At 43.3% G+C, this 25,557-nt stretch overlaps 1 protein-coding gene across 9 annotated transcripts in view; it reads left to right on the plus strand.

Annotated features, from left to right (window-relative positions):
* Positions 1-25,557, plus strand: part of PAX3 (paired box 3) — a 79,000-nt gene that overhangs the window by 4,674 nt on the left and 48,769 nt on the right. For 5 of the 9 annotated variants that reach the window (XM_030954848.1, XM_030954850.1, XM_030954846.1 and 2 more), the window contains 2 exons: positions 650-779; positions 1,447-1,581. In XM_030954848.1, coding sequence (XP_030810708.1) covers positions 650-779; positions 1,447-1,581 — 265 coding nt within the window. The remainder of the gene's footprint in view (positions 1-649; positions 780-1,446; positions 1,582-25,557) is intronic. The other 4 variants (XM_030954851.1, XM_030954849.1, XM_030954855.1 and 1 more) reach the window with 1 other exon arrangement.

Below are 25,557 nucleotides of genomic sequence, written 5' to 3' on the forward strand. Positions count from 1 at the left end.
CCCCTCCTTCTTTGATTCTTCTAAAGTAGCAAAGCGATGCCCGAACTTTTCCTTTCCGTGTTAGGAGTAGAGGTAATTTTTTATAAGCGTTCTACTCAAACCTAAGGCTATTGCCAGCTGGGAGATCGTTCTTTTTGTTCGGTTTTTAGATTTATTTTAAAATTACGAGGCTACTGAAGAAAAATGCCGACACTCGAACTTCTCCGCGTTTTTATTACGCTGGTTTTTGTTCGGAACTGCGAACTTTGTTCAGCCGAAACTTTACTGACCTGGAGCTTCGTTGCCCGGAGTCCTCCGCTGGTCGCAACCTGGTATTTTCTCAGCCGCACGGCAGCCGGTGCTGCCTAATTCGGGGTTTTCCATGCCCAAGGCTCTGTCCCACCTTCCCGGTAACCCCGGAGGATTTTCTGGGACGTTTCGTTTAGCGCGGAGTGTGTTCGTTTTATGCGGCCCGTTATTACTTTCTGCGTCCCTCTTTCTTTACCCTGCCCGCTTTCGGGTGTTTTGTATCGGCGTTTCTGAACGGGGCCGGTGTCGGCTCTCGCTGACGACGGCGCGGGCGGCTCCGAGCGCCCCGGGGCTCTGGCGGCGGCAGCCCCCGCTGCCCCGGCCCCACAGACTGTGCCCGCTCGCCTTGTCTTTACTGAAGCAGGTGACGACGCCGGATGTTGAGAAGAAAATAGAGGAATACAAGAGGGAAAACGCGGGCATGTTCAGCTGGGAGATCCGGGACAAGCTGCTGAAGGACGGCGTGTGTGACCGCAACTCGGTGCCGTCAGGTACGGAGCAGGGGGTTCGGGGTGTCCCGGAGGGTCGGGGGCGGCCCGGGGAGGGCAGCGCGGTAGCCGGGCGAGCCCCGTGCCCTCGGGATCGGAGCCCCGGGCCGGAGCGGTGCCCACGGAGCGGCCGGCGTTAGCACGCGGTGCCTCCCTCCCGGGAGGATTCCTGCTCTCGGCGGGGTGTTTTCAATTAAATCGCAACTGCATCCCCCTCCCCTCCTCCTCCCGGCGCTTCCCCGCCGTCCCCTCCGGGCTGCTGCCGCAGGAGGGCTCGGAGCTCGCCGGAGACGCGGAGCTGGGAAGCAGGAGCTGGGGAGCAGCTCCCTGTGCCGGCGGGGTGTTTGCAGGATGGGGCGAGGGGCACACGGAGCCGGAGCAGTGTTTGTGAGGGGTCCGGGGGTCTTTATCACCCGGCATGCGGGCTCGGGGGGAAAAACATTCTCGGGAACCGCTGTGCCCGTGCTGGAGTCCGGTGCGGGACGGTGCCCGTGAAACCCCCGCGGGGTCGGGAGGGACAGGCTGCCTGCCCTAAGTCCCGGCTGGCAGCGGCCGAGGGACACAGGCCAGTGGCTCTGAGGGGGGACTCGGCTTCCCGGGCTGGCCCGAGAGCCGCGGGGGGCTGCTGGGGACGAGCCGGTCACAGCTCTGCACTCCCCCCCCCCCGAAGTGAGCTCCATCAGCCGCATCCTGAGGAGCAAGTTTGGGAAAGGCGAGGAAGAGGAGGCTGAGCTGGAAAGAAAAGAGGTGGAGGAAGGCGACAAGAAGGCCAAGCACAGCATTGATGGCATCCTCAGCGAAAGAGGTAAAGTCCCGCTTGCCCCTGCCCTCTGTGGAGCCCTGCGGCGGCCAGTGCCAGCGGCTATCACTCCCCATCTCCCCGGTGCCAGGTGCTGGTGGCTGTCTCCCAGAGGCTGTCCTGGGGCCAGCCCAGCGGGAGGTGCGGGGCGAGTGAGCCCTGCCAGGCTGGCTGCCACATCCCATCGTGTCCCACTCCCCAGCAGAGCGACCCTGCTGCGTGTGGGAATGGCGTAGGGGCTGGAACAAAGATGGGAGGCACTGCTGGTTTGGCTTTCAGTAACCAGGGAGGGTTGGGGCCACCACAGAGCCCCTCACCACAGCCACAGAGCCCCTCGCCACAGCCGTGCAGGGGTTCCTCTCCCAAACCCAGCAAAAGGCTGCAGCTGCATAGAAGGGGCAGTTGTAGGAAAAGCCTGCGGAGCCTCAAGTCTCTGCAGTCTGAACAGGGCAGGGAGACACATGTTTTGTTTTTTCTGCTCTTAAAACTGCTGGGAAGAGCATGTGTTGGTGTTTGGCCCGGGACTGCTCGGAGGTTGCAACCTGCACGAGGCGGAGGTGAGGGGCTGCTCGGGGGACAGCTGCTGCTCCCGCCGCAGCCGCGCCTGGCTCCCGGCTGGGGTGCAGGGGCAGACGAGGGCCCGGCCCGGCCGCCTGTGTGTGGAAGTCTCTGCCCAGCACATGCACAGGCGCTGGAGAAGGCGAGACAAAAGTACCAAATGAGCTGGTCAAACATTTGTACAACTTTTCCAGCTTTTACAAAGAAGGCCTTCTATACACAATCTACACTTGGAGATGAACTTGGAAAACAAAGAGGGGGGAGTCCATTGAAACTCACACTTTGGCTTTGCACAGACAAAGCTTCAGCTAGCAGCAGCTTGATGTGAACAAAAGAAGGCAACCTTTTTATAATTCAAGGAGAAAAGAAGAGAAAACAGCCCCACAAAAGGCTGAGAAAAGACATTATGGGCTTGCAATGAGGGATGAATTATTCAATGAGCCCCTAATAGCTGATGCTCCACACAGTTTTATGGACTCTCAAACGTGGAAAAAAATAGCTGTTTTTAGAGAGAAAATGTTTATAGCATTTCTAGGCATCAAGGGATGCTGGTGTTGTGCAAGGACAACAGAAATCTGTTCTTTGACAGTAGCACATGTCCTTGTTTCGTTAGAACAAACACATAAACCCTCCTAAAACTTAGTTTTCAGCTGTTATTAAAACTCTCAGGGAAGCCTCATCTTCTGTGTGTTTGTGTTTGCAAGGAGGTGTGTAATACAGACATGCAGAAGATGCTAACAAAATTAGAGATTTTAAGACAGAAGGCACAGTTTGATTGTCTAGTCTAGTTGCTCCCATATGATGGGTCCAGAGTTCCCTCCAGCATCTCCTTCAACAGAGGATTTTTCAAGAGGCAGTGCACCAAGGGGAAAATGGCTAAATTCAGTGCCCTAGTTGTCTAGCTTTGCTGCCTTCTTCAATTTCTTGACAGAGATTAGAAACAGAAGATAAGTAAGCCTTGATAATATCACTGCTTTATGGGAGAAAGAGTGGTTAATAGAGACAGCAAGAGAAAAAATACTGTTATCGATACAACCCATCCTTCTGTTTCTCTTTGAAACAGTCTTCCTGTTCTTTGACTGTCTGCCTTTTAAAGTGGGCTTCCTGATTTATTATAAATCAGTGTCTGGGTGCATGGCTGCCTGCCACCAGCCTAGAGGAACCCCAAAATTTTTGCTGGAAAGCCACTGGGGCTGGTGATGCCTTTCTCCAACAGTGGCTCGCTCGTGCCTCCCAGCCCAGTCATAGGAGGAGGCCGCAACGTACCCTCTCTTTCACTTTCTGTGGATGTGAATGTCTAACTTTATTTGTTTTGAGTTCAATCAGTAGCAATTTTCCCCTTGATTACACGGGGTAGTGAAGTCCTCTCCTGCCCTAGGCATGCAGATTTTTGCTGTGTGAACGTGACCGGACAGTTCTGTGGAAACGGCAGCTTTGGTAATCCCATCTGTTCTGTGACAGTGGCTGGGAAGGCTTGGCAGTGTGAGGGAGAGTGTGCTCTTCCCCACAGCAATGCCTGCTCCCCCTCCCTGACTAGCAAGCTGTTGCTTAATCTCATTACTGGAGTGGCTGGGATGCTGCAGTGCGAGCGCGCTGCTGCTCCAGAAAACATTTGTTGCCACCCTCGTGCCCTGCATGGAGTGTGATTCTATAGCCACAGCACACCAGTGACACCATTACAAGAAAAGAATCACCATAAAAGAAGCCCACCACTGCTTTCTGTATCTGACCAACAAAAAAAAGTTCTGCTTCAACTCCATTGGCAGCCAAGGAGCTTTGATTTCACTCCATCTATAAAAACAATCCTGGTCTGTTACTAAAATAACTGGCAACACTCCTAAGGATTTTGATGCCACAGGATCATATTTGCCAGCACCCACCAGCTTGGCTACAAGGCCTGCTGTGGCAGAGGGTGCCTGCTGGCAATGCATCTCGGATGCCTTTCTGACATTCGGGTTGTTTACAGAATGTCCAAAGGGTGTCCATGTGCTGGGCATCAAACCCCTCAGTGCCAGCTCAGCGCTGAGTGCTCTATGTTATAGAGGGGGGAAAAGTGCAGGATTTTGTGCAACATGAGGAGTTTTTGTAGCTCTGTTCTCGGGGTCTTGAGGTATCCTGGAGCTTGAGTGCCAGGGAAGGCTGTGGGATAGGGCAGAAAGTGACTGCTGAGGCTGTTCACGATGGCTTTTCTGTTCGGGAGCACACATTAGTGCTGGACTTTTGCTGGCGCTGCCTGAAATCCCCTCCTCACCATGGGCCTTTGGGTGGCTCAAGGAGTGGCATTTTTTCCAAGAACAAGGACAAGAGTTGTCATTTTAATGTAGCTAATGCAAGATTTAGGGCGTATTTACAGCAGAGTGGGATTAGAGAGAATGGAAACATGATATTTTTAAAAAATGTGTGATAGAAACAGTGAATCATTGGGATCTCTCCCACCACATACATGGGTGTAGGTAAACTTTTGTATGGCTGGTGTGATTCCGTTTCATCCTCTCTTCTTGGACACTTACACGTGACTCTCACGCCGTTTACAGATGCCACATGTGCAGCCCTGTACGTGCTGTATTTCAATGTTTCTGCCAGTGTCACCCTCAACTCTGATTCTGAGGATATATTTAAAGAAAACTTGATTGTCAGAGTGTGTATCAGGAGGCTGATAGTTCTGTAACAGCATATATGCATTTCTACACACGTGATAATTTTTTTCTGAAAGGCACAAGCCATAAATATAGAACACCAGAAAGGTTTGTGCCTTTATGTGGCACATCAGGGCTTATTTTTAGCATAACCACTACGGAAGAGGGACTTGCTTGTACCTTTGGGGGCAGTTCTGAGCAGCATGGTTTGCTGACTAATCCGATAACTCCCCCTCCATAGGATAGCTGTTGTTTCCTGGCAGCACCCAGCGGCTTTCAGCACCGCAGTGATGGGGCAGAGCTGGTCCCCAGGCTGCTGTGAGCGGGATGGGGAGGGGGCTGGGGCCGGGACCCCCCCTCCTGGCCTCAAAGGGGGCCTCTGTTCCCAGCCAGCGGAATTGGCCCCCGGGCCCTGTCCTGGCGGATCCTCCCCCAGTCATGCGCACCCGTCCAAAAAGGGCCCTACTCATCCCAAGCCTCTACCCTTGGCTCTACTGAGAGCAATTCAGGCTACAGCAGACTAAATTGCCTCCTTTATTTTCTTCTTACTTTCATCTTGGACCAAACCCTTCCCCCTTTCCCTCCCCTTCCTCTTTTCTTTTTTTCTGTGTGCCTGAGGCTCACATTAATACAATTTCGGCACCACCCCTATTTTAGTGTGTGTATGTGGGGAGTTTGAGGGGGTAGGAAAAAAAAGAACCTTAGCACAAAAGCCCTGCTCAACAGCTCGAGAGTTCAAGCTGCTGCTGCCTCTCTAGCTGTGTGATGCTTTTCCTGTTTGTGAGTTTTGGGAAACATTTTTGCTTTGTACTGTAATGGAATTAGAGGACAGATGCTGACTGTAAATGGGACACGCGACTACCAGCCCCTAGCTTAAATATTTAGATGCAATGTTACAATTACTGACTTGATGCAGGAGGCTTTGAAGTGGTGGCACATGATCTAAAGGGTAGTTCGAGCTAGATGGGCTGGCAGATGTTTTGATTAGGGCTGGTCAGTATCATGCAACCAGTTATTTTTAGATTGCTAAACTAATAAAGACATTTTATTAAGGGAGAAGATTAACATGGAGGCACCAGATATCACTTTGAGTCGTTCATTTCTATATAGAAAACTGTTGGATTAGTGACTGGAGCATGGGATGAGTCAGATGCTGAGTTAGATTTTGATTTCAGGGATTGTCTTGGTTTTTCTCCGGTGTCCTGTCCCAAGGTGCAGTGGTGGGAGGACTTAGGTGCTGTTTGAAATGCTGCTGTGGGCTGGGAAGCACAGTTTGTTCCCCTGCTCAGTGTCCATGGAAAAGATTCACTTATTGAGTGAGATGTGATGGCTGTGGCTGCAGGCAGTTTTCTCCTAGATAACTGAAATTTTGTGCAGTACTTGATATATTTGGTCACTAGCAGGTCTAAGAAATCAACTCATATCACTTGAACAGTGTTGTTTCCGGGGGTCTCAGAGCTGACAAGAAAACAGTACTTAATTAGAGAAAATCTCCCCAGTGAGTCCAGAATTTGGCTCAAGGGAGACAGTGCCAACTATATTTTCTGTCTGTCTTTTTCCCCTTCTTTTTCCTCATATCTTAATAGTGAAAATCCAGGCCTGGGTAGAAAAGCCAGGTATTGCACAGGTGCAAATTGGTGCAGGCGATTCCATGCAAACCCAACACAACTTTGTTTCTTCTGCCTGACCCATCATCACTGTGGGGCTCTGGGCCAGGCTTCTTCTTCCAAATAATTATTTGAATAATAATAATAATAATAATAATAATAATAATAATAATAATAATAATAATAATAATAATAATAATAATAGTAGTAGTAGTAGTAGTAGTAGTACAACCAACAACAATAATAGTAATAATAACAACTGATGACCTCAGCAGTGAATAATGGCCTCACCATCAAGTGAGAGTGTGATGTCCCCGCAAGCTGAGCATTTTTAGAAAGGTGCTAAATGTTTGACTTTAGGGTGACTTCAAAGTGGAGTTTGCTCTTCCAGAGCTGCCGGGGGCAGTCCATTCCCTCCTGTCTTGAAGTGGGGGATTTTGAGGAGAGTGCTAATTGTCAGACTAACTGCAGGCTAATCGTCTGACAAAAGCACCAGTAATATTTCCAGCTGTGGGAAGAAAGGGTGTTAATCTAGCAGCGACTCTGAAGTAATATATGTACACATCATATCCTTGGCTTGGAATCATGATTTTATTAGTGGCTTTGAATGTTTTGCCATCTGAGGGACGCTCTCTTCAACTTAGGAGTCAGCGCCTGTTCGAGCAGAATTGCTGTTGGGCATCCTTTCCAGTTTTCCTAATTGCATATATCTAGAACAAAGCTGAATGTTATTTCAGCAAATGTCAGGATTGCTTCACACACAGCAGTCAATTAACTTGAATTTGTACCCGAGTTAGCACCTTATTTGGTTGCTTTGAAGATTTTCATCTATTAGACTAAAAGGGTGTCGTTCCAGAGAGGCAGAGGCAACAAACAGTTGGTTGACTTCGGTGTGGCTAGGACTTCCTCGGAGAGTGTGATTTATGTATTTGGTTTCCAGATTCTCCTGTGGTTGCAGGATCTGTGATGTCAGTAAGAATTTACCCTAATAGACATCAGGCTTTTCTTGGCACCAGCCCTGTGATGTGCTGAGGACCTGCAGCTCTGGGGGAAATGCTCAGGTTTGGGATGTGAGAGGGGTTTGGTCACTCTCCAGTCCTGCAGATGCTGCACGGACTGTGCCGAGGAGTCCCCTCAAAGGGCCTATTCATGTGTGTAACGCTGCTCACGTGGGCTGGGCCAGCCAGGAATGGGGCCCAAATTTGTTCTGTTCTGTCAGTACAAAGCACCCACTGCACAGAGTGGGACTTTCATCCCCAGTGAAACTCTGGCAAAACTCTCACTGAGGGCAGGGATCTTTGTGTCTCAGTTTACACAGAGGTAGCAGTGGAATCGGAAGAGAGACAGAGGTTTTAATCAGATAAATAGCTGATTAGCAATTAATGCTGTAAGTAATAGCCAATACCGATAAAATTCTTAAAACAAATAATTTCCCGTGTCTGAGTTTGAATAGTGATTCTCTGTTATATCATGCAAATACTTTTATCTAACACTTATTTGGGGAACATTTAGTTTAGTTTGGGTTTACTTATTGATAAGGGTTGGAACAGGGTTTAGGAGAGGGAAGCCAATAAAGCTGATAGTGATAAATTATCATGAGTCCCCAGAGCTGTGTAATAAAACTGCATTGGGAAATGAAGCAGAACTACAAAGTGCTCTCTGGTTAATTTAAGAAGAAATTGAGTGAAACACAAAGCAATAAATCAGAGCAAGCCAGTCAATGTGAATTTCTCCATGTAAATGTCACTTTAAATCCTATGTAGCAAACATATATGGCCAGAGAAAGAGCAAAATATAGAAATAAAAATGCAGGATACTTCCAAGTGGTCCCTGAACGCTGAGCTTTCTGGCTAATAAAAATGATGTACAGTAATGTAATTCACCACAAGACCTTGTTTAGCCTAGTGTGAATGTGGCATTTTACTTTACGTGCCCTGGAGTCCTCCTGCCCCATGCTGTTAAACTAATTCAGTTTAAATCACTCTGCCTAGAAAAAAGTGAAGCCTAATGAAATTAAAACTCACTGAGGACACATTAGAGTTAAAGTGTGTCATGTGCTGAGATTATTTAGTTAGGGGAATTTGATGTAATTGTTGACAGGTCGTTTATTCATCCTAGTAAATAAAGATTCACGAACTATTAAGAATGTGCATATATAACTAGTAAGACAGTAAAAGGCAATTAAGCAGTCAGTTTAATGTCTTATCTTGCTGGTTGCCCTACAGTTGTTTTACAACTAGGAATTAAAATTTGAAAAGAAAGTTTTCAGTGTCCCTGGCCAAATATTGATTAAGTAGTTGTTTGCTGATGCCATTGTGGCACATAAAAAGGCCAGTGGTTCTGCCCCTTGTTGTTCATCTTCCATTGTTGCTGATTCTTAACCTCGGAGATCAAAGGAGGATCATTTCAGTTTATCTGTCCTGGAAAATCCTTCTTTGCTCCTAAACCCGTATGGATTAATGGCCAAATTGTCTTTAATGAGATGTGAAATTTGAATGGAATCCTTATTTTGCATGGTCTGTTGAATGTATACACTGTATACTCTTACAGTTTTGTGTTTTTGGTTTTTTTTGTTTGTTTTTTTTTTCTTTTGCATTACTGGATTTGATTTTGTTTTAATCACTTTATTTTTAGTATACAGTGCATTGAAATGTTACTAGTGTAGCAGGTAAAATACAATGTACTTAGCTGAATTTTACTGAAGCTATTTGTATTGCGCAAAATCTTTTTGATAAGTGTAGCCTGAAGGGGGAAAAAAAAGTTGTCTTCGTATACCAAATCACAGAGGAGATAAATAATCCAGGGCTGCCAATAAAAGAAAGGGAGCTCGAGAAGCCAGCCCATTCTCCAGACTGGAATATAGGGGACACAAACAAGCTTGCAACATTTGTTTGGTCATTTTCTTCAGTTTGGATTTTACGGCCCCTACTTGCCTCAGCTAGAATAGTTGTGCTGTGCCTTCTCCCAAAAAAAGGGAAGTTGGATTGACGAGGCTGCGCAGAAAAACAAGCAAGAGCCCTTGAGAACAATCAGTTCCTTGTTGCATGGCAGAAAGCTATATTTATTTCAGAGACAGTAAAATGTATCCCACCACATCCTCAGTAGAAGAGGCTGTGCAATCTGGATGTGTTTTCTTGTTATTATGACACGAGTTTTCATCTGAATTGTGAGGTATGGGAGTGTTAGATCCAGGTCCCACTGCGTCCACCAGACACAGTTTGTGAATTTAGCCTCACAAACAGTAGTAAGAAACCAGGTGAAACCAGAAAGCCTCTCCTGGTGTTGCATTTTTAGGTGGGTGGGTGGGTCTCCTCTGCTGTTGTGCAAAACAGCAGAGTAAAGGACAAGACAAAATTTTCAAATAATCTTTTTCTCATTCCCTTTCTTAAATACATTCTGCTTCCATTCTGTCCGGTTACTGCTGATTAAAATATCAGTCTACGCATGCTTTGCAAGTGCTCAGCAACTTTAGGAGACATTTTGTCCCAGAGTAAGAGCTACCACTCTTTGAAAACATTTTAGATACAAATTTCCTCAAAGTCTGTGAACTCACCTTTTTTGTTTCCATAGAGAACACAGTGATATTCATGCTACTTTTGATTTTTTTTAACAGATTGTTGCCTGGTTATAGACTTTCTGGCAAACACAATCAATGTTTATATCATGCACAAGCCCATATAAGGACCAGTCTTAAGGATTTTTATATTTATGATATGCCTCATGTTGGATGTCTGATCTAAAAATGACTATGCAGTAATTTCTTTATCAGATATATTGTCACATAGGTGGTTGTGCTTTGAATAGTATGAGGAATAAACTGTCTGTGGCTGACAATTCTGCAAGCAGACAGCTTATTCAGCCCCTGTCAAATCTTATTCACCTTACTTAAATGAGCAGGACTGTTCATGCCAATATAATCAGAATCTCTTCCACGTACTAGCCTGGAAAAGCAACAGCAACCACAGCTCTTTTGGCAAAATTACCCTGCACTTTGTTAAAAATGTAACCCATCTACCCCCTGCGAGGCAGTAGCACCAGCCATACTCAAATTGTAATCAAATTGTACTTAAAATTGGTTTTCATCTCTGTTTTTAACTGTCCTAGGGAGGATGGAGATGTGTACAGACAGGCTTTACAGAAACCAGGCTAGCAAGTAGCAGGGAATGTTTCCACAGAAAATCCGTTTTTACTGAAGATGGTGTGGCAGGACTTCCTTTTCGTTTTGACCTCAGGGCTGGCTGTTTGATCTGGTGTGAAGTGCTGAAGGGTCAGAGCGTGGGGTGGGAGGATCTGTGCCCCAGTAAATACTCTGACACCTACCCAGCCCCTCCTGTCAGGCTGAGTGCTGAGAAAAAGCTCGCACAGAACTATCTGGAAGTCGGGACTCAGCTGGTTTCACAAACAGCAAAATAAGTTATTTTCAGAAGGAAGGTGTTAAAAAAAAAAACAAACAAAAGGAAGTGGAAATTATTCAGCTCAAGAAAATGGGAAGTGAAATACACTGTTTCACAATGAAATCCTGAAAAGTACAGATTTTGGAGGAAAAAAAATATCTCTGGAATTCCATTTACCAAGGGATAAATCAAGTAACTCCACTGCAGATGGTGAACTGATGCTGTTGCGTGAGTGAACGTTGACTTAAATTGTCAGTATTTGCATAGAAAAAGAGATACTTACAAATAACTGCTAGCTAAGCAGTGATGGTTTAAGTGAGCAGTCATCCAATCTTTATGGTGTGATGTTATAGATGGAGATCTACTAATTTTTTCTGTAGAGTTTTAACACATGTGGTGCAGAGAAAGGCATCGTGTGTACCTCCCTTGCTGTGTGGTGGCTATTCCCTGTATGGTATATGACTTCACTGTGTTCTTTGTCTGTGGAACTGGAAAATAATAGAAGAAAACATTCAGGAATCTATTTAGAAGATTATACAATAGATGTCACAGTTAGGAAAAAGCCCTGTGGGTTCATCCCTGCTTTAGCACAGTTGATTTGACCTGCTCTCTTTTAAATCAACAGGCTCAAGCAAAAATGCTCGAATATTTGGCAGCTGCATAGAAAACCACACAAACCCCTGTTGCTTTAGTACCCACAACTTGTTTTCCAACAAATACAGTGTTGTCTTTTGAAAGCCCCTTAAAGCTAACTGCTTTCTCTTCTGAACAGCACTGGGACTGGTGTGAGCTGCGTGTGTGTGCTGGGGCAGGGGCTGAAGCAGCCAGAAGCATTGCTGGGTCTCAGGATGCTCACATGTCCTGGGGGAAATGCAAAATGGCTGCATCCAGCAGACATATTTTCAGTCTTTTTGTTATTTTCATCTCTATGTTTTAAAAGTTTCTTGAGACCAAATGGTATTGGCATTTACATCAGAACAGTCCTGTGCTCTCAGCAGGGCTGTGCAGGTTACTTAGCATTGGATTTGGCCCTGCATGAAAGTTTAATCACATTCCAGATTTGAGGGAATACCTTCACTTTCTCAGACTTAGCAAGACCTTGTAGTGCTAAACATCTATTTTTGCTGGTAAAGACCTGACACAGCCAGTAAGTGTAGTTAAAATGCTGCAAGCAGAGCAAATTAAAAAAAGCTGCTTTAGAGAATGGCACTTAATTTTTCTAACATATGATTTAGCAAAAAAAAGCACACAACCCCCCTAGCTCTCTGCTGTAAGGAGCTCTGTAACCAATCTGCTCCACCAGTCCTGGCAGGGTGGGAGGCAGTGCTGCTCCCTCTGATTTCTGGCTCCTCCCTGGCTGAAGGGTATCAGGATGGGAGGCACACTCTGTCCCCATATGCAACATTCCTGTCCTTGGTCCCAGTCGACACAACAAATGAAATTTTTGGAAGGACACCATGTAATTTGAATGGTTGTCAAACCTTATACTATGATGGGTGTAAAGAGGGTTTGTCCCAAGGCTGTGGGAAGTCACTTAGCCAAGGAAGAGCTTAAATCAGAATTCAATGTTACTGTGCTTCTCCTGTGTTGGCAGTCAAAAAGATGGAATGATGATTGATGACATAAATACTTCTGTTAATCTGATATCAGAAACGAATTTTCAGCCCTGAAAGACTAAATCAGAGACAGAAATTTAGAGTGAATATTACAAAAATCATGACTATAGCTAGTATCTGAATCCTGGTAATGATAGTCATAAATAAAACACCCTAGGAAAGTGTTATGAGGGGGAAAAAAGACCCTCCTGGTGATGAAATTGTAGGGGGGGCTCACCTGTTCCTATTCTTGAGTGCTACCATGCAGAAAAGTGACCCCTATTAAAGAAATAAGCCAGCTGGTGCTGAATGCTTGGCTGCTGGCAGCACAGGGGGGCCTGTGCAGCAGAGGCTTTCCAGGATGGCAAAGGGGGAACCCCTTTGGATGCACTTCTGTGCTGCTCCCCCTGTTTCAGCCTCGGGGTTTCTGTGGAGTGCCGTGCCCTTAGGGTGCCTTGGGCCCCTTCTCAGGGCCAGATCCTTTGGCTGAAAGAGCCATTGTGCTTCTCTGAGTGCGAACTGAAGCAGTGAGCAGAGTCCCTGCAACTGAGGGCTGGGTGCAGGGCTGACTCCCAGCCCAGGTGGGAGCTGGGGCTGCCCTGTTTGCAGCCCAGGCAGCTCCTCACTTGGCCCTGTTCTTCTGAGAGGCTTGCAAGTGATTTTTTAATATTTATTGTGAGGTTTCAAGCTTGCACAGGACCGTTGTGCTCTTGGTCACACACACGGGGGGTCACAGTGGTGCTTTGCAGGCAGTGCTTTGCACTTGGTGACATTCAGCTGTTGCAGTGGATGCCTCAGGTCCCTGGGGTTTGGGCTGAAGGGCTTGCTCCCACCCTTGCACAGCTGCTGCTGGTTTGCCGCTGTAGAAAAGGGGCTGCCCAGCCCACCTTTCCATAGGCTTTGACTTTCTTCTGACTGGGCTGGGGTGAGTGTGGTTCTCTGTCTTTGAATTGGGCTAAAGGAACTTTTTAATACCCCTTTCGAGTAGTAAGGAGCGATCTTAGTGACTAATGTGTTTATAAGTAAGCGATACCCCTATACAAACAAACAACAGAAATGTGGTTATAGCAAAATTGGTGCTGGAAGAGTTGGCTTTAGTTTGAGGGAGAACCGGTTGGAATTGGAATTTGCTCTGTGTTTCTTCTAGTGACTTTCTGCATTGCTTGTGCCTGGGGACAGCTGAGATAGGACTGCTTGCTCCTCCTTCCCTCTTACTGGTCTCTTGCTCCTCTGTGGTTCAATTTTCTCCTTGTATCTGTGGTGGTTTTTTCTTTTTGCGGTTTTTTTTTTTTTTTTGTGTTTGCATTTGTTTTTTAAGACATGGGACCAATGATATTTTCCTCCCTCAATGGTATTTCCAAATGTCTGGTGTCCAGGAATCAAAAGTGTTCCACAGGTTTAACTGTCATCATTCATCTGCTGAAACTGCAAATCCAGATGGAATGATACTTTAGAATGAATGTTTGTGGCTAGAGAGGATTGCAGCCTGTCCTTGGAGGAGCAGCTGGGCTTTCAACTTCGGGGTTTGCAGAGTTGGGGAACATCAGGGGTTGTTTGTAGAGGGGACAGAGGGTACCCTCTCGTTGACTCACCAGAAGCACAGAGCAGCAGAGATGTGCTTTGGTGAAGTGGTAAACACTCTGCACCTTTATTTTTAGTGGTTTTATTACTATTTTTTAAAGCTAAAGCAGATCAGTAGCTAGTGTGGTCTGGGATTAAGTCCAAGAATCTGGAGGTGTTACCTCAATTTCCATTGGGGCTCTGAGCCACCATGTATTTACTGGAGTACAGCAGGAATTGATACATATTTTATGCTGGTTTTGCTGAGTCTCCCATGAATACCCTGCAATTCTCTCAAATATGTGGTGTGAAAAATCTATTCAATAATATGTATGAATAATCATTGGTTCTAAGAAAGTATTCAATGCTTGAAATTTATGTGGTTGTGACTGGGCACGCAGGTCTTGCACTGATTTCTCTTCTACAACTGCTCTTGCACTCACTAAAAATGTGTATTTCCTGGATAACTGTTAAAACTTTTTTTCTTCTTTTAAAATTATATCTATTTTTTTACTGTTGTACTTGTTAAAACAGAAACATGTACTGAGCAGAAAAAGGAGACAACAATCATGCTTTAAGCATTCTTTTGTTGTACATTGCCAGTATTTATAGTTTAAAACTGTAGCTTTCCATCCTTATTCAAGAGACCGCGTTTCTCAGTGGTGGGATTTTGTGTTATTGGTTTGATTTTAAACTTTTATTAAATGAAATCTGTAATTTATTTTATAAGCATTATTCTTGACAAAGAGAAATAGTCCAGCAACTTGGACATGAAGTTATGAGACAAAAAGTCCTGGGAGCCAGTTGCAATTGATAGACTGGCTTAAACTTGTCAACAGGTCTTAAATAAAGAAAAGTTTTAAACCTAAAAACTGCAGTACAACTTGCAGTAAGGCAAGATTTGATTTCTAGAGTTGGTGAAACAAATATTTTGTACTGATTTCTAAAATTTCAAGGAAAATTGTATTGTTACAGTGTATTCCTTAAACAGTAAATTTATAGGTTGGTTTTGTGTGTTTTTCTTCTTTCTTAGCATCACTAATTCCTCTAATTAATAGTGTCAAGCATGTGAGATTGCTCATAAATCTGAAAAAAGGCCTATTGAATTTAATAGTGAGACTTGCATTGTCTTTAAAGAAATTTGGTCAGACCCTAAACAGAAAGGTTTTTTTCCCCATCTCTCTCTTTGTTTTTTCTTCCCCCCCACCCCCTCTCCTTTCCTTGAGGCAGAAAAAGTTTTGAGTTTTTCTGAGGAAACTGAGGAATTTTAGCATTCCTGGGCATGAGAGGAGAATACTGATTAGAATCAGGCAGAGAGCAAGCAGGTGCTGAGCATGTTCATTGCTTAACCCCCTGCCCTGCTCCTGCATCCCTGCCTGACCCAGCGCTCAGACCCTGCAAATAGCAGCAAGTTGCCAGATGTTGGAGATGTTTTCAGTAGGGTGATTATTCACCAAGTCTTGTCTGAAACCAGGAAGTTCCTACAATGCCTGTATTTCATGTTTAAAGCTGGGCTGAGTGAGCCATGGGAGAGAGTGCTGAGAAAAATACAGTATTTCTGGGGATGGGAGCTGGCTGTTCTGTTGCTGGCTGCTCTGTGGCATCCTTTTGCAATAAACTGACAAGCAGAGTAGATTGCCTGAGGGGGAGAAAGCTGTCTATTTTTAATTTTTTTTAAATAACAGAAAAAGATTTTATGGGTTAGAAAGAGTGCACCCTAAAGAGAGGTGTGTTTAAAAGTTAAGACTCGAAAGCTTTTGTCTGGAGAATAATACACTTGGAGTAAAGAGCTGCACAATGGAAGTCTTTTCTTCCAGTTATGTATGGATGAGCATCAGTCAGCCAAGGAAGAACTTCAAAGGACAATGTGAACCCTTGCTAGGCTCTTTCTTTCCTGACAGGTTCTTCTTGAGGTAAGATGGGGAGAGCTGTTTGTGCTGGGAGCTGGAGCTCCCCTCCTGCAATAAATAATGTGCAAACAGAGGTACCCAGCCTCAGACATCTCTCTCTCCAGATCTGCATTTTTGAAAGTTGCTAAACCATCCCACTTCATGAGTCTTTTATTGCTTATTCATAAAGAGGTCTCAAATTCCACTTTTGCCTTGCTGGAAAGGCACCATGCCAGATGGAGGGGGAAGATGATCCATTTCTCTGCCTCCAAAAAGTCTCATTATTGATACACTGTAATTTGCTTTTAAGGTGGAAAAACCAGCCTCAATGTATTTTAATATAAATGGTCCAAGGGTATAGCTGCTGTGCATTAAAACAGCAACCAAACTTCATGCCTGCAAGAAGACATGGAGACATGTCTATGGAGAGTGTCCGGGCTGGTAAAGGAGATGCTTCTCTAATATAGGAAGGAGAAACTCCAAATAGCATCCAGAGAAATCTCTTCAACTTGACCTAATAATTTCATTTTATGAATTTTAAAATACTTTACTTGGGTTGGAAATTTATTTATGTTCAATACTGCAGTCTAGAGTGATTTATCTCATTTTAAAATGGGTTTAAGGAGCAATTTCAGTGTTACCTGTGAGGCTGTGCTCAGAGGCACTACTTTAGAAGTCTGTGTGTGTCACATCAGTCTTTGTTAAAGGCAGACACACAACAGACAAACCAGAGGATGTCTGATGGAGAAAGCAGCTCTTCAGAGTTCCCAGGAGCACAAAGCAGAGCAGTCTGTACTGCAAGCCCAAACAGGGCTGATGCTCCTGCTGATGCATACAGTGCTATTCACTTTTTGGGGGGCGGGGTAGGGAAGGCCAGGCCCCTTCTGTGACAAAAGAAACCCTGCAGCGTCTTGTCTCTAATATCTGAGAAATGCTTGCCCAGGTGAGTGGGTGACCCCTCTGCCAGCCCATGGCCATGAGCAGTGTGTGAGCATCCCTGGGTGCCACTTGTGCAGCCACAGAGCTGGGGCCAAGCAAAGCTGTGGGAGCAGAGTGCTGGCTGTCCTTGCTCAGGAAATTTGTAGCAGTTTTCCTGAGGTTCAGGAAAGGGCCACGTAGGATGTTCTCAAAGTGTTTGTGGTGCAAGCCTGGATTTGGGACTTGACTGCTGCAAAGATGAGGCTGTGGGGTTTTTGTGTGCTTTCTCTCTGTTCCTATCCTCATCATCCAGCTCTGCCAGACAACATTTGAGTCCCTTTCCATGACAGCCCTCATTCATTTAGCTATGCATTAGGCAGGGAAGAAGAACCAGTAATTATAAGCAAGCTGGCAATGCTGTGTTCCAGTAACTGTTTCATGGTGTGTTTGAGCTGATGGCTGCAAGAATGGAAAATAAGTCTTTGGGATGATGTGGAAGATCTCTGTTTGCATGCTCTGTCTCTTGGCTCAAGCCTGCCCTACGTGCTCAGGCACCCTTGGCTTCAGTCAGGCTGTTTGAAGGAAATGGGGTTTCTCTGAAGGTTGGGTTCAAAATAAATGATTTGCCCACAGCAGCAGCAGTTGTGATATTCTCTAGGAGCGCATTGCATGACTTATCTAGACACAGCCTATGAGCTGCTTTGAAGCCAGCAGTGGAAGGTGGCAGAAAAGCCAGATGAGTGTTGGCTGGCTTAAATTTTCTGTATAAGTCTTTGCACACATACTGAGAAAAAATTCTTTGAATGAAAAAAATATGGATTCCCACTGCATTAACGATTTCAGGTGAGTTCAGCTTCACTGCTGGGAAAATTTCATTTAGCAAAGCAAAGGGGTGTTTCACACAAGGAAGACATGCAGTTGTGGAAAATGATCATTTGAAACAATGATACTTTGTAATAAATTTCAGAATGTGCAATCCTGCAACCGATCCTTTTTTTTTTTTACTTTCAGCATAACCCAATGCCATCTAACTCCTTGAAAATCAAGTATATGAACATTCACTTACATTGAATTTTATCTTTCATTTCAGGAAAAGGGTGAAAGAATAAATAGGATTTAGAGCTGAAAACAGGACAATAGAATTGAATTTTGTAGGGTGTTGTCAGCAGGATTTTAGTTTTTCAAAAGTAAGGGAAAGAGGAGCATTTTGGATTTTTGTCATGTTGTGGGCTGACAGTCTTAGACCATTAGTAGAAATTAGATAATAGTCCTTGTTTTGCATCAGCTGTACAGAGCTTAAAATGTATTTAGGAAATTAAAGAATTTGGTTCCTACTTTCCTGAAACAATTTTAGACTCTTGCAATATAAATGGAACATTTTTGACCATGATAATATCTCTATAGTCCCATCTCCAAAGTGCTTCTTTTTATAAAATAATAAATGTCCTTTGACTTCCCTGCTGGAAAAATTTTAGATAAATTTTTACCCTATTCCTTCCCCAAATTTAAAGCAGTCTCTGTTTGCTAAAGATTGAGATAGGCAGAGTTAAGGACCAGGAGTGATTCTTATTGTGCTGCCACTTTTCATCAGATGTTCATCAGTCATAGAGTGCCACAGGCACTTGTAGAATGAATTTCTAAAGATATCAAAATAGAATACAAACTTGAAAATTTGTCTAACAAGTTTCTGTTACACAATTATTCAGGAGATGTTTGAGCATTTATCTGTCTCTGCCCTTGTTGCATGGGGAGGAGAGCTGCGTAAGGAGCTCAGCATCAGCTTCAGTCCATGTAGATGCAGCCATTCTCTCCTTTTTCCTGTATATTTGTGTAGTTGCTGTGTATCCCTGATTTGAATTTTAGTAAAAGAAAAAAATTTTAATGTCTTTTTGTTTTTGGTTTTTTTTTTGATGGGTTATAAAGAGTAAACCAACATAATCTGAGGTATTCTCTTAACGATTCTTGTGGAACAAGCAATAGTGGATGGAGGAATTACAAATTTGTATTTTCAGGTAGATTTTCCAATAATCTGTCAGGAAATAGTGCTACAGCATAGAATATGTTTTTAGATCAGATCCTGGACCTGGCATCAAATCAGAATGGTTCCTTTGTTGAAGTTCCTTGATTTCCAGGAATATAAGAGATCTCAACCCGGCTAATGGAACATTTTGTAGTTTGAATAACTGAGGACTCTTTCCTGAGCAAGGGCATATAGAATGCACAGCCAGATATTGGATTATTTGTGCTGTGAGGTTAAGTTATTTTTCTAATTTTTCTTTGGAGATAATAGTTGCTTTTATAGCGAATCTCATTCTATTTAATAATATAAAACAAGTTATGGAATCAACAATATTCTATTTTGGGGAGAATCTGAAAGATTTCTAGTCCCTTTTAATGCAGCTTCTGTAAAAAGGTGGTAAAGCACACTTCAGTGTGATATATGTGCCTGCTGGTATCAGTCTCCTGAATGTATTGTTAAGGAATATTGCAGATTTTGAAGAATGATGCTTAGTAACTTCTGCTTGTTCTATGTGTCACATTTCACACACATTCTGCAGGTATACACAAACTGTGAAGCTGGGTTTCAGAGCTAGGTCTGGCCAGGCACATTGTTTGTACAGCCAGAAGAAATTTGTGTACTTGGTACAAAAGATGAGTTTGTAAGTGTTTAAGCAAAGCTGTACCTCTTTTTATTAGTAAAAGAATGCAAATGGAGGATTTTATGCAGATTAAGAAACATTTATTTTGCTGCTCAGAGGGCTTGCTGTCAGCACCCATTAAAGTCTCCAAATTAAAATAAAAATAAAACAAACAGAGCAACAAACACCCCCCTCCAATCCTCGAATTTCAAACAAAACCAATCCTATGGATATGCTCTGTGTGGTAGATAATTTAGGAAAGTAGGCTATATCCTCAAGACGTTCCTCTGGCACCTCTCCATGTGAACACTGCTAATATCCTTTGAGTTACTTGGTGCTATTGTCTGTCTAAATGCTATTTGGAGGTTGGGCTGCTCTGGAGATCTCGGAACTGTTTTTTCTGCTGGGAAGATACAAGTCCATTGAATGTGAAACTCTGTCAAATCATGACACTTATGGCAACATTTTGTTCTAAAGAAAACAAAAGGAAGAATTCAGGCTACATAAAATCACTCTTTTCAACATTTGGCAAAACAAAATATTTTTGTTCGTTAATTTTAAAATTTTGTTTGTAATTTAAAAATTTTTATTCTTAGAAAATGAATATTAAAGACCTGATTATTATTCTGAATGCAAGTAAAAAACAATTTTCCTCTGCAGTTTTTTACTGTTGAGACATATTTAGATTTCTCTTAGCCAGAAGGAAAACAAATGCTGAGATACTCAAACTCTTTAGGGACAGTTTCTCACTCCACAAAGTGTCCTTTAGAGGGCTGGCTGAGAAGAAATGTCAGAAACAATCTTTTCACTTTTCCTTGCCCCAGCAGACTCTGGTTTGCCCAGGTCACTCAGCCCATGGGATGTGCAGAAGTTGGCAGCCTCTGGCAGGGTGAAGAACAAGAGGGATTTTGTGGTGCTGCTGAGCACAGGGAGAGCAGCCCCAGAGCTGGCAGCAAGGACCCAGAGTGTGAGCTCTGCCTTCCCCAGCTGGGACAGTCCCTCAGAGGAAAAAAGAGGCTGTCACAGCAAACAGTAGGAGTACTCATTTGCACCAGAGCAGCCGATTTTCTCCGTCCGTGCAGTGTTAATGTTGAGCAAATTTGGTTTGCACTTAGCTTAGAAAAAAAAGCCATTACAGCTATTTATGCAATAGCTGTAATGGCTTTTTAAGTTTGTTTTGCAGAGTTTTATTAATTTAAAATCATAGGAGCTGTTGAGGGAAATAGCAGACAACTTACCAGCAAAGCAGTTAATTATGACTGTGCAGTGGTTTGGAATAGAGACATGAATATTAATTCTTTTAAAGCTGCTTGACGTATAAGCTGAGTTTGATTGGGGCTGCTTCTTTCTCTGTGTCCCTTTAGCATTCTTTCATTTTTTCATTCTTTTGTCCACTTGACACACAGCCTCTCAAAAGTGGTTTTGCAGAAACTGTTGGCATGATCCCTGAACAGTTTTTCCGTGGAGTAAATTGCTCCCCCAATGCATAGCCCGACTTTTAATTAAAAAATCTGTCTACACTGTTTCAAACAGATGAAGAAGTATCTCTTGGTGTGAAGGCGTGAGTAGAAGGTTGGTGTGGTACTGACAGTACTGAGCATCTCTGTGCCTATTGGATGTTGGGGATAAAAAAGGTTTGTGGTGAAAAAGATGTGGAGTGTTTTTTTCTTTTGGAAGATTTCTGGGGCTGCCAGAAGTTTGCAGTGAGGCTAGATTCAGTGCTTTTGAAATTTAAATACAGGTTGAGAAATGAGTTTTGTTTATTAACTCAAGTTATGGGTGCTGCCAGTCTTCTGCAGGGGGGAAAAAAAAGGAAAGAAAGGTGTAACTTTAAGCACACACTGATTTGTTCTTATTACATAACAAAAGTCTATTTCTTTATCATGTTATCATTCAGTTAATAAAAATTAGCTACAATAACAGCACCAACTTAGAAACCCCTCAAAGTCCAGGGGATTTTCTTTCACAATGAACATGAATACTGTTCAGAAATACAAACAGTCAAAGGATAACTTTAGGTCTGAAAGAGAAACCTGGCAAGGGTAATTGAATAAGCCTGGATCTCCTGAATATGTCATGGTGAGTGCAGTCAACATGTCATAATTAGGTTTATTGAGGGCCATTCCAACAATCTGCTTCTATTCTTCCTGCCTTATTGTCCACAGCTAGGCAAATAGCCAGGGGACAAAAGGAATCAAGTGCTGACAAAACATGAAAGAGGAAAAAGATTTAGCTGCTTTTATCAAAGAAACTGAGAAGGACTTTGTGTAAATAAAGTAAGTAACTGGCCATCCTGCATTTAGGCAATGCCGTTTTCATTAGAATTAATTCTTGACATATTGGAAGGGTTCCAAGGGAAGGATTTCTACTTCTGACAAGTTTAATTTGTAAATTAAAAACAGTTGGTTAAACATGAGCTGCCATCAACAAAACTTAACTAAAGCCATACATGGTCAAGTCCTAAGCAGGTGAAAAAGAGAATTACTTTGAAAACAAAGTATTCCCCAAAATTATGCAAATTCTTAGAATCTCATAACAAATGTTTTCTATTGAGACCTTCAGTAGATAGCTGTTTGGAAATCTTTGGATCCTGTTTATTTTGCTATTTAAATTCTGTTAGCTTGCACAGTACTTGCTGCTTGCCCTTTATGGTGGATAAGAAAAAGTGACCTCAAGGTTTTGGGATCTGTAGGGGTCTAATAGTAGAAAAAAAAAAAGTAGGGTTGATGCAAATGCCTGTGCTTTGGGTAGGAAGTGGAGAAGAGCTTTTCAGGTGGGTTTCTCCTGCCTCTCCTTTAACTCTTCCAGTGGTGGTGATTCAAATGATGGCTTTGTTTGGGCACAGGGGCAAATGAATGTTCTCTGGATTCACACATGGTGGTTTGATTAAGAGCAGCTCAGCACTGCCATCCTTGTCTGGGAGCTGCTCCTGGAGAATCCTCCTCTTCCTGAGGTCAATGTGAGCTTCTTCCTGCATTGGTGGAAGTGGGATTAGTCCCTCTGGGCTGAGCACAGTACACATTATATCAGAGCATGTGCTTTGGGGCCATACCAGTGGTCTTTAAAGAATTAACATATGGTCACATTTTCATTCTACTGTACAGCTTTTAATTTTCCTTTAAGAAAACTAGGTTGTGTTGTATGTGTGAAAGCTAGACACTGCTGTTCTGTAACTATCTGAAGTGTTTGTTTTCTGAAAAGTTTGCCACTGAACATTTCCAGACCAAAAACCTCCAAACCCTTTTGTTAATTTAGCCTTAAGGTTAAGCAGATGTAGTATGAAACCTTTAGGGGAAAAAAAAAATAAACACACATAAATCCCTTTTTTCAGAACTTTAGAATGTCTTGAAATTAAATAGGAAGACTGAAATTTATGAAATAAAAATTCAGTACAGAAAACTTCATAAAATGTGTCCAAAGCCTTTTGGTGCTTCCTAGGACTCTGTGAAGTTAGAACTAACAGCTTTGGGAGAGCAGCTGTCCTGCAGAGGAGCTGGCATGCCACTGCACAGATCAGTTTATCTGGGTGCTTTCCCATGGATTGGAGTTTTGCTGGAAATTCAAACTTGTCTTTGAGTTTATATTTTTTCTAAGATTCAATTTAATTTTCAGCTTCAGTGATATTTCAAGATTTTTCTTTTTGTTTTTTTCTTAAAAAAAATTTCCAGACTTGGTTTCATTGATCTTCTGTCCAGAAACATCCTGGGCTCTTAAAGACAACCTAAAAGTTTTGATAAAATGTCTGGCAGCAGGTGGGGCTTGGGCAGGAGATGAAGGAGGATGTGCCCATCTGCATCAGGCTATAAACCCCAGGAGTGCTGGCACTCTTGGTAGCAAAGAGCAGATTATCTGACTTTTGGGACTGTATTCCCACCCACAGGACATAGATGGTAGGGGAATGCTGTTCTCCAAAGTTTAAGTTGGCTACTTTCAGTCAATTCCCTGATCATAAGATTAGATGGTGCTTATTAAGCTCTAAAGTATTTTGGTTTATTTTTTTCAGTTTATGTATTTAATTTCTTCCCCCCTTTTTTTTTTTTTAGTAACAGTAATAAACCCACTGCCAGTATTAAATTACTTTGTATAGGATTTACTACTGAAGTTGCAGATAATAAGAAAAGCTGGATAATCAGACATTCAAGCGTGGTGGTGAAGCTATTTACATGAAAACCAAAACCAGAAATAATATTACAAATGACAAAAAGCAGAGAATAGCTGAATCCAGTTATTACAAAGCGGTCTTGTGGTGTTTGTCACACAATTTTCAGGAGAATATTGTCCAGGAGCACGCACGCCCCAGGCAGTGCTGGAAGGACAGCTAATTGTAGGGGAGCGGGGCTGGTTGTGTGCATGCCCCTGTCCAGCGTGAAGTGGTTTGTCTCTATGAATGGCTCTGTTCTGCTTTGTATCACCAAAGAACTGATGTAATACAAAACAAATCCATTTGCTTATGTTTCAAATTTTATGGTGGTTCTTGATAATTCAATAATGATAATGATGATAATCAATGGTCCCTTTGCTTCACAAAACGTTGTGATTTATCTGTTTTTATGGTAGTGAATATGTAAGATGGCTTGACTAATATTTTTCTGGTTTGCCCAGCATTAGGCTATTCTAGAACTGCTATTATCAAAACACTGTGTATGTTTTATGTACTGATAGAGGCTAGAGTGACAGATTGGACAAAATACAGAATAAATTTAATAGGCAAATAAATATTTCCCCCAATTTCATGTTGGGAGGGTTAATGTATAAGGGTAAAGCAATTTACCAAAATTTGAAAGATGGAAAGCATCTAAGCTATTTGTTTTATTTTATTGGGTTGATTCTTAACATGTTCCAAATGGAAAGTTTATGTATCCTTGTTGGAGACTTGTGTTTAGCTTTGCATGTGTAATTTAGACATTATAGTTGGGAATTATTGTGGCACTTTGCTGTATTTCTAGACTGTGTATAACAAATAAGAGCAGTTTGTACAGGCTGTAAACCCCACTGTACTGCTAGTTAAGAGAGGACAGTCTGTGTGTTTGGTGCTTGTTTCAATAATGTAATAATTGTGGCACTTGGTGTGTGTGTAGATTTGACCTATTAATTGTCACCTGGTGGGGGTCAAAATGCAGGTCTCAGCTCCTGTAATGGCACCGTGGTGTCTGTCACGGGTGAGATCCCTCATCCCTCCTGGTGGTGAGGCTGGGGCTGTGCCACCTCGGGAGCCCCTGCTGCCTGTATCCGAGCCTCACCTTTGCCTTGTGAAGCAAACCAACCTGGTGGCACCTGGCTGGGGCTGCTGCTCTGTCCTCTGTGGGGCTGTGGCATGGAGGAGGGTGCATGGTTCAGGGCTGGGAGCTGACTGAGCAGTCCCTCAGCCTGGAGCAACCCTTGGGAACAGCTTTGCCATCTCCAGCCCCGAGCTCCTGCCACATGTCAGGCAACCTGCTGTCCCCATTGCACCCGCAGCCTTGCTCTGAAGTGCACTGCATCTGGGAAACATTGCTGTTCTACGAGTGGAGGTGGCATATAAATGATTATTTCTAAATGTACTGTGATGCAGTTTTACTTCCAGTGCCCTTCAGAGGCTGGGATTTCTAGAAGAGGAATCCAAGTGGGGCAGAATGTTTTATGTTGACAGCTAACAATGTCATCTAGCCTAATGTACAGAGCTGCCTGTGAATATATGAAGAAAAGTGAAATTAATAACGTGAAGTTTGGAAAATATAGGGAAAGTAAATTAGCTAATATTTTTTGAAAATTGTGTTAGAAAATATAACACTTCTAAAACAGAAGAGCATCAGGAGTTAGAGGAGCACTGCAGCAGTGGTGTTTAACATTAAATGAAATAAATCTCTGAGTTAATCCAGAGTTTTGAGGGCCTTGACTAATGTTAGAGCAAGATTGCAAACTAGGGTAGCTCAAAAAACCCCATCCAAATTTCAGTAGTACCGTTAATTTAATGCAGTGCAGTTGAGCAGTTTTCTAGCAGGCTGCTCAACATATGGCTTTGTATTCCAAAAAAAGAGCAATTTAACCATGCTGGTGCTGGCAGTGAAACCTCCAAGTCTCTTCTGTCCCTCTTCTGCAGCTGAGACCTTTTCTTCTGTTGCATGTTTTTCATTTCTGTGCTGCTTCTTTCCCTTCATAAATGCAAGATGCTTTTCCAGAGTTTGTCAGTACTGAGTTTCCAGCTGG

This window comes from Camarhynchus parvulus, chromosome 9 (genome assembly GCF_901933205.1).
Source record: "Camarhynchus parvulus chromosome 9, STF_HiC, whole genome shotgun sequence".
NCBI lineage: Eukaryota > Metazoa > Chordata > Aves > Passeriformes > Thraupidae > Camarhynchus > Camarhynchus parvulus.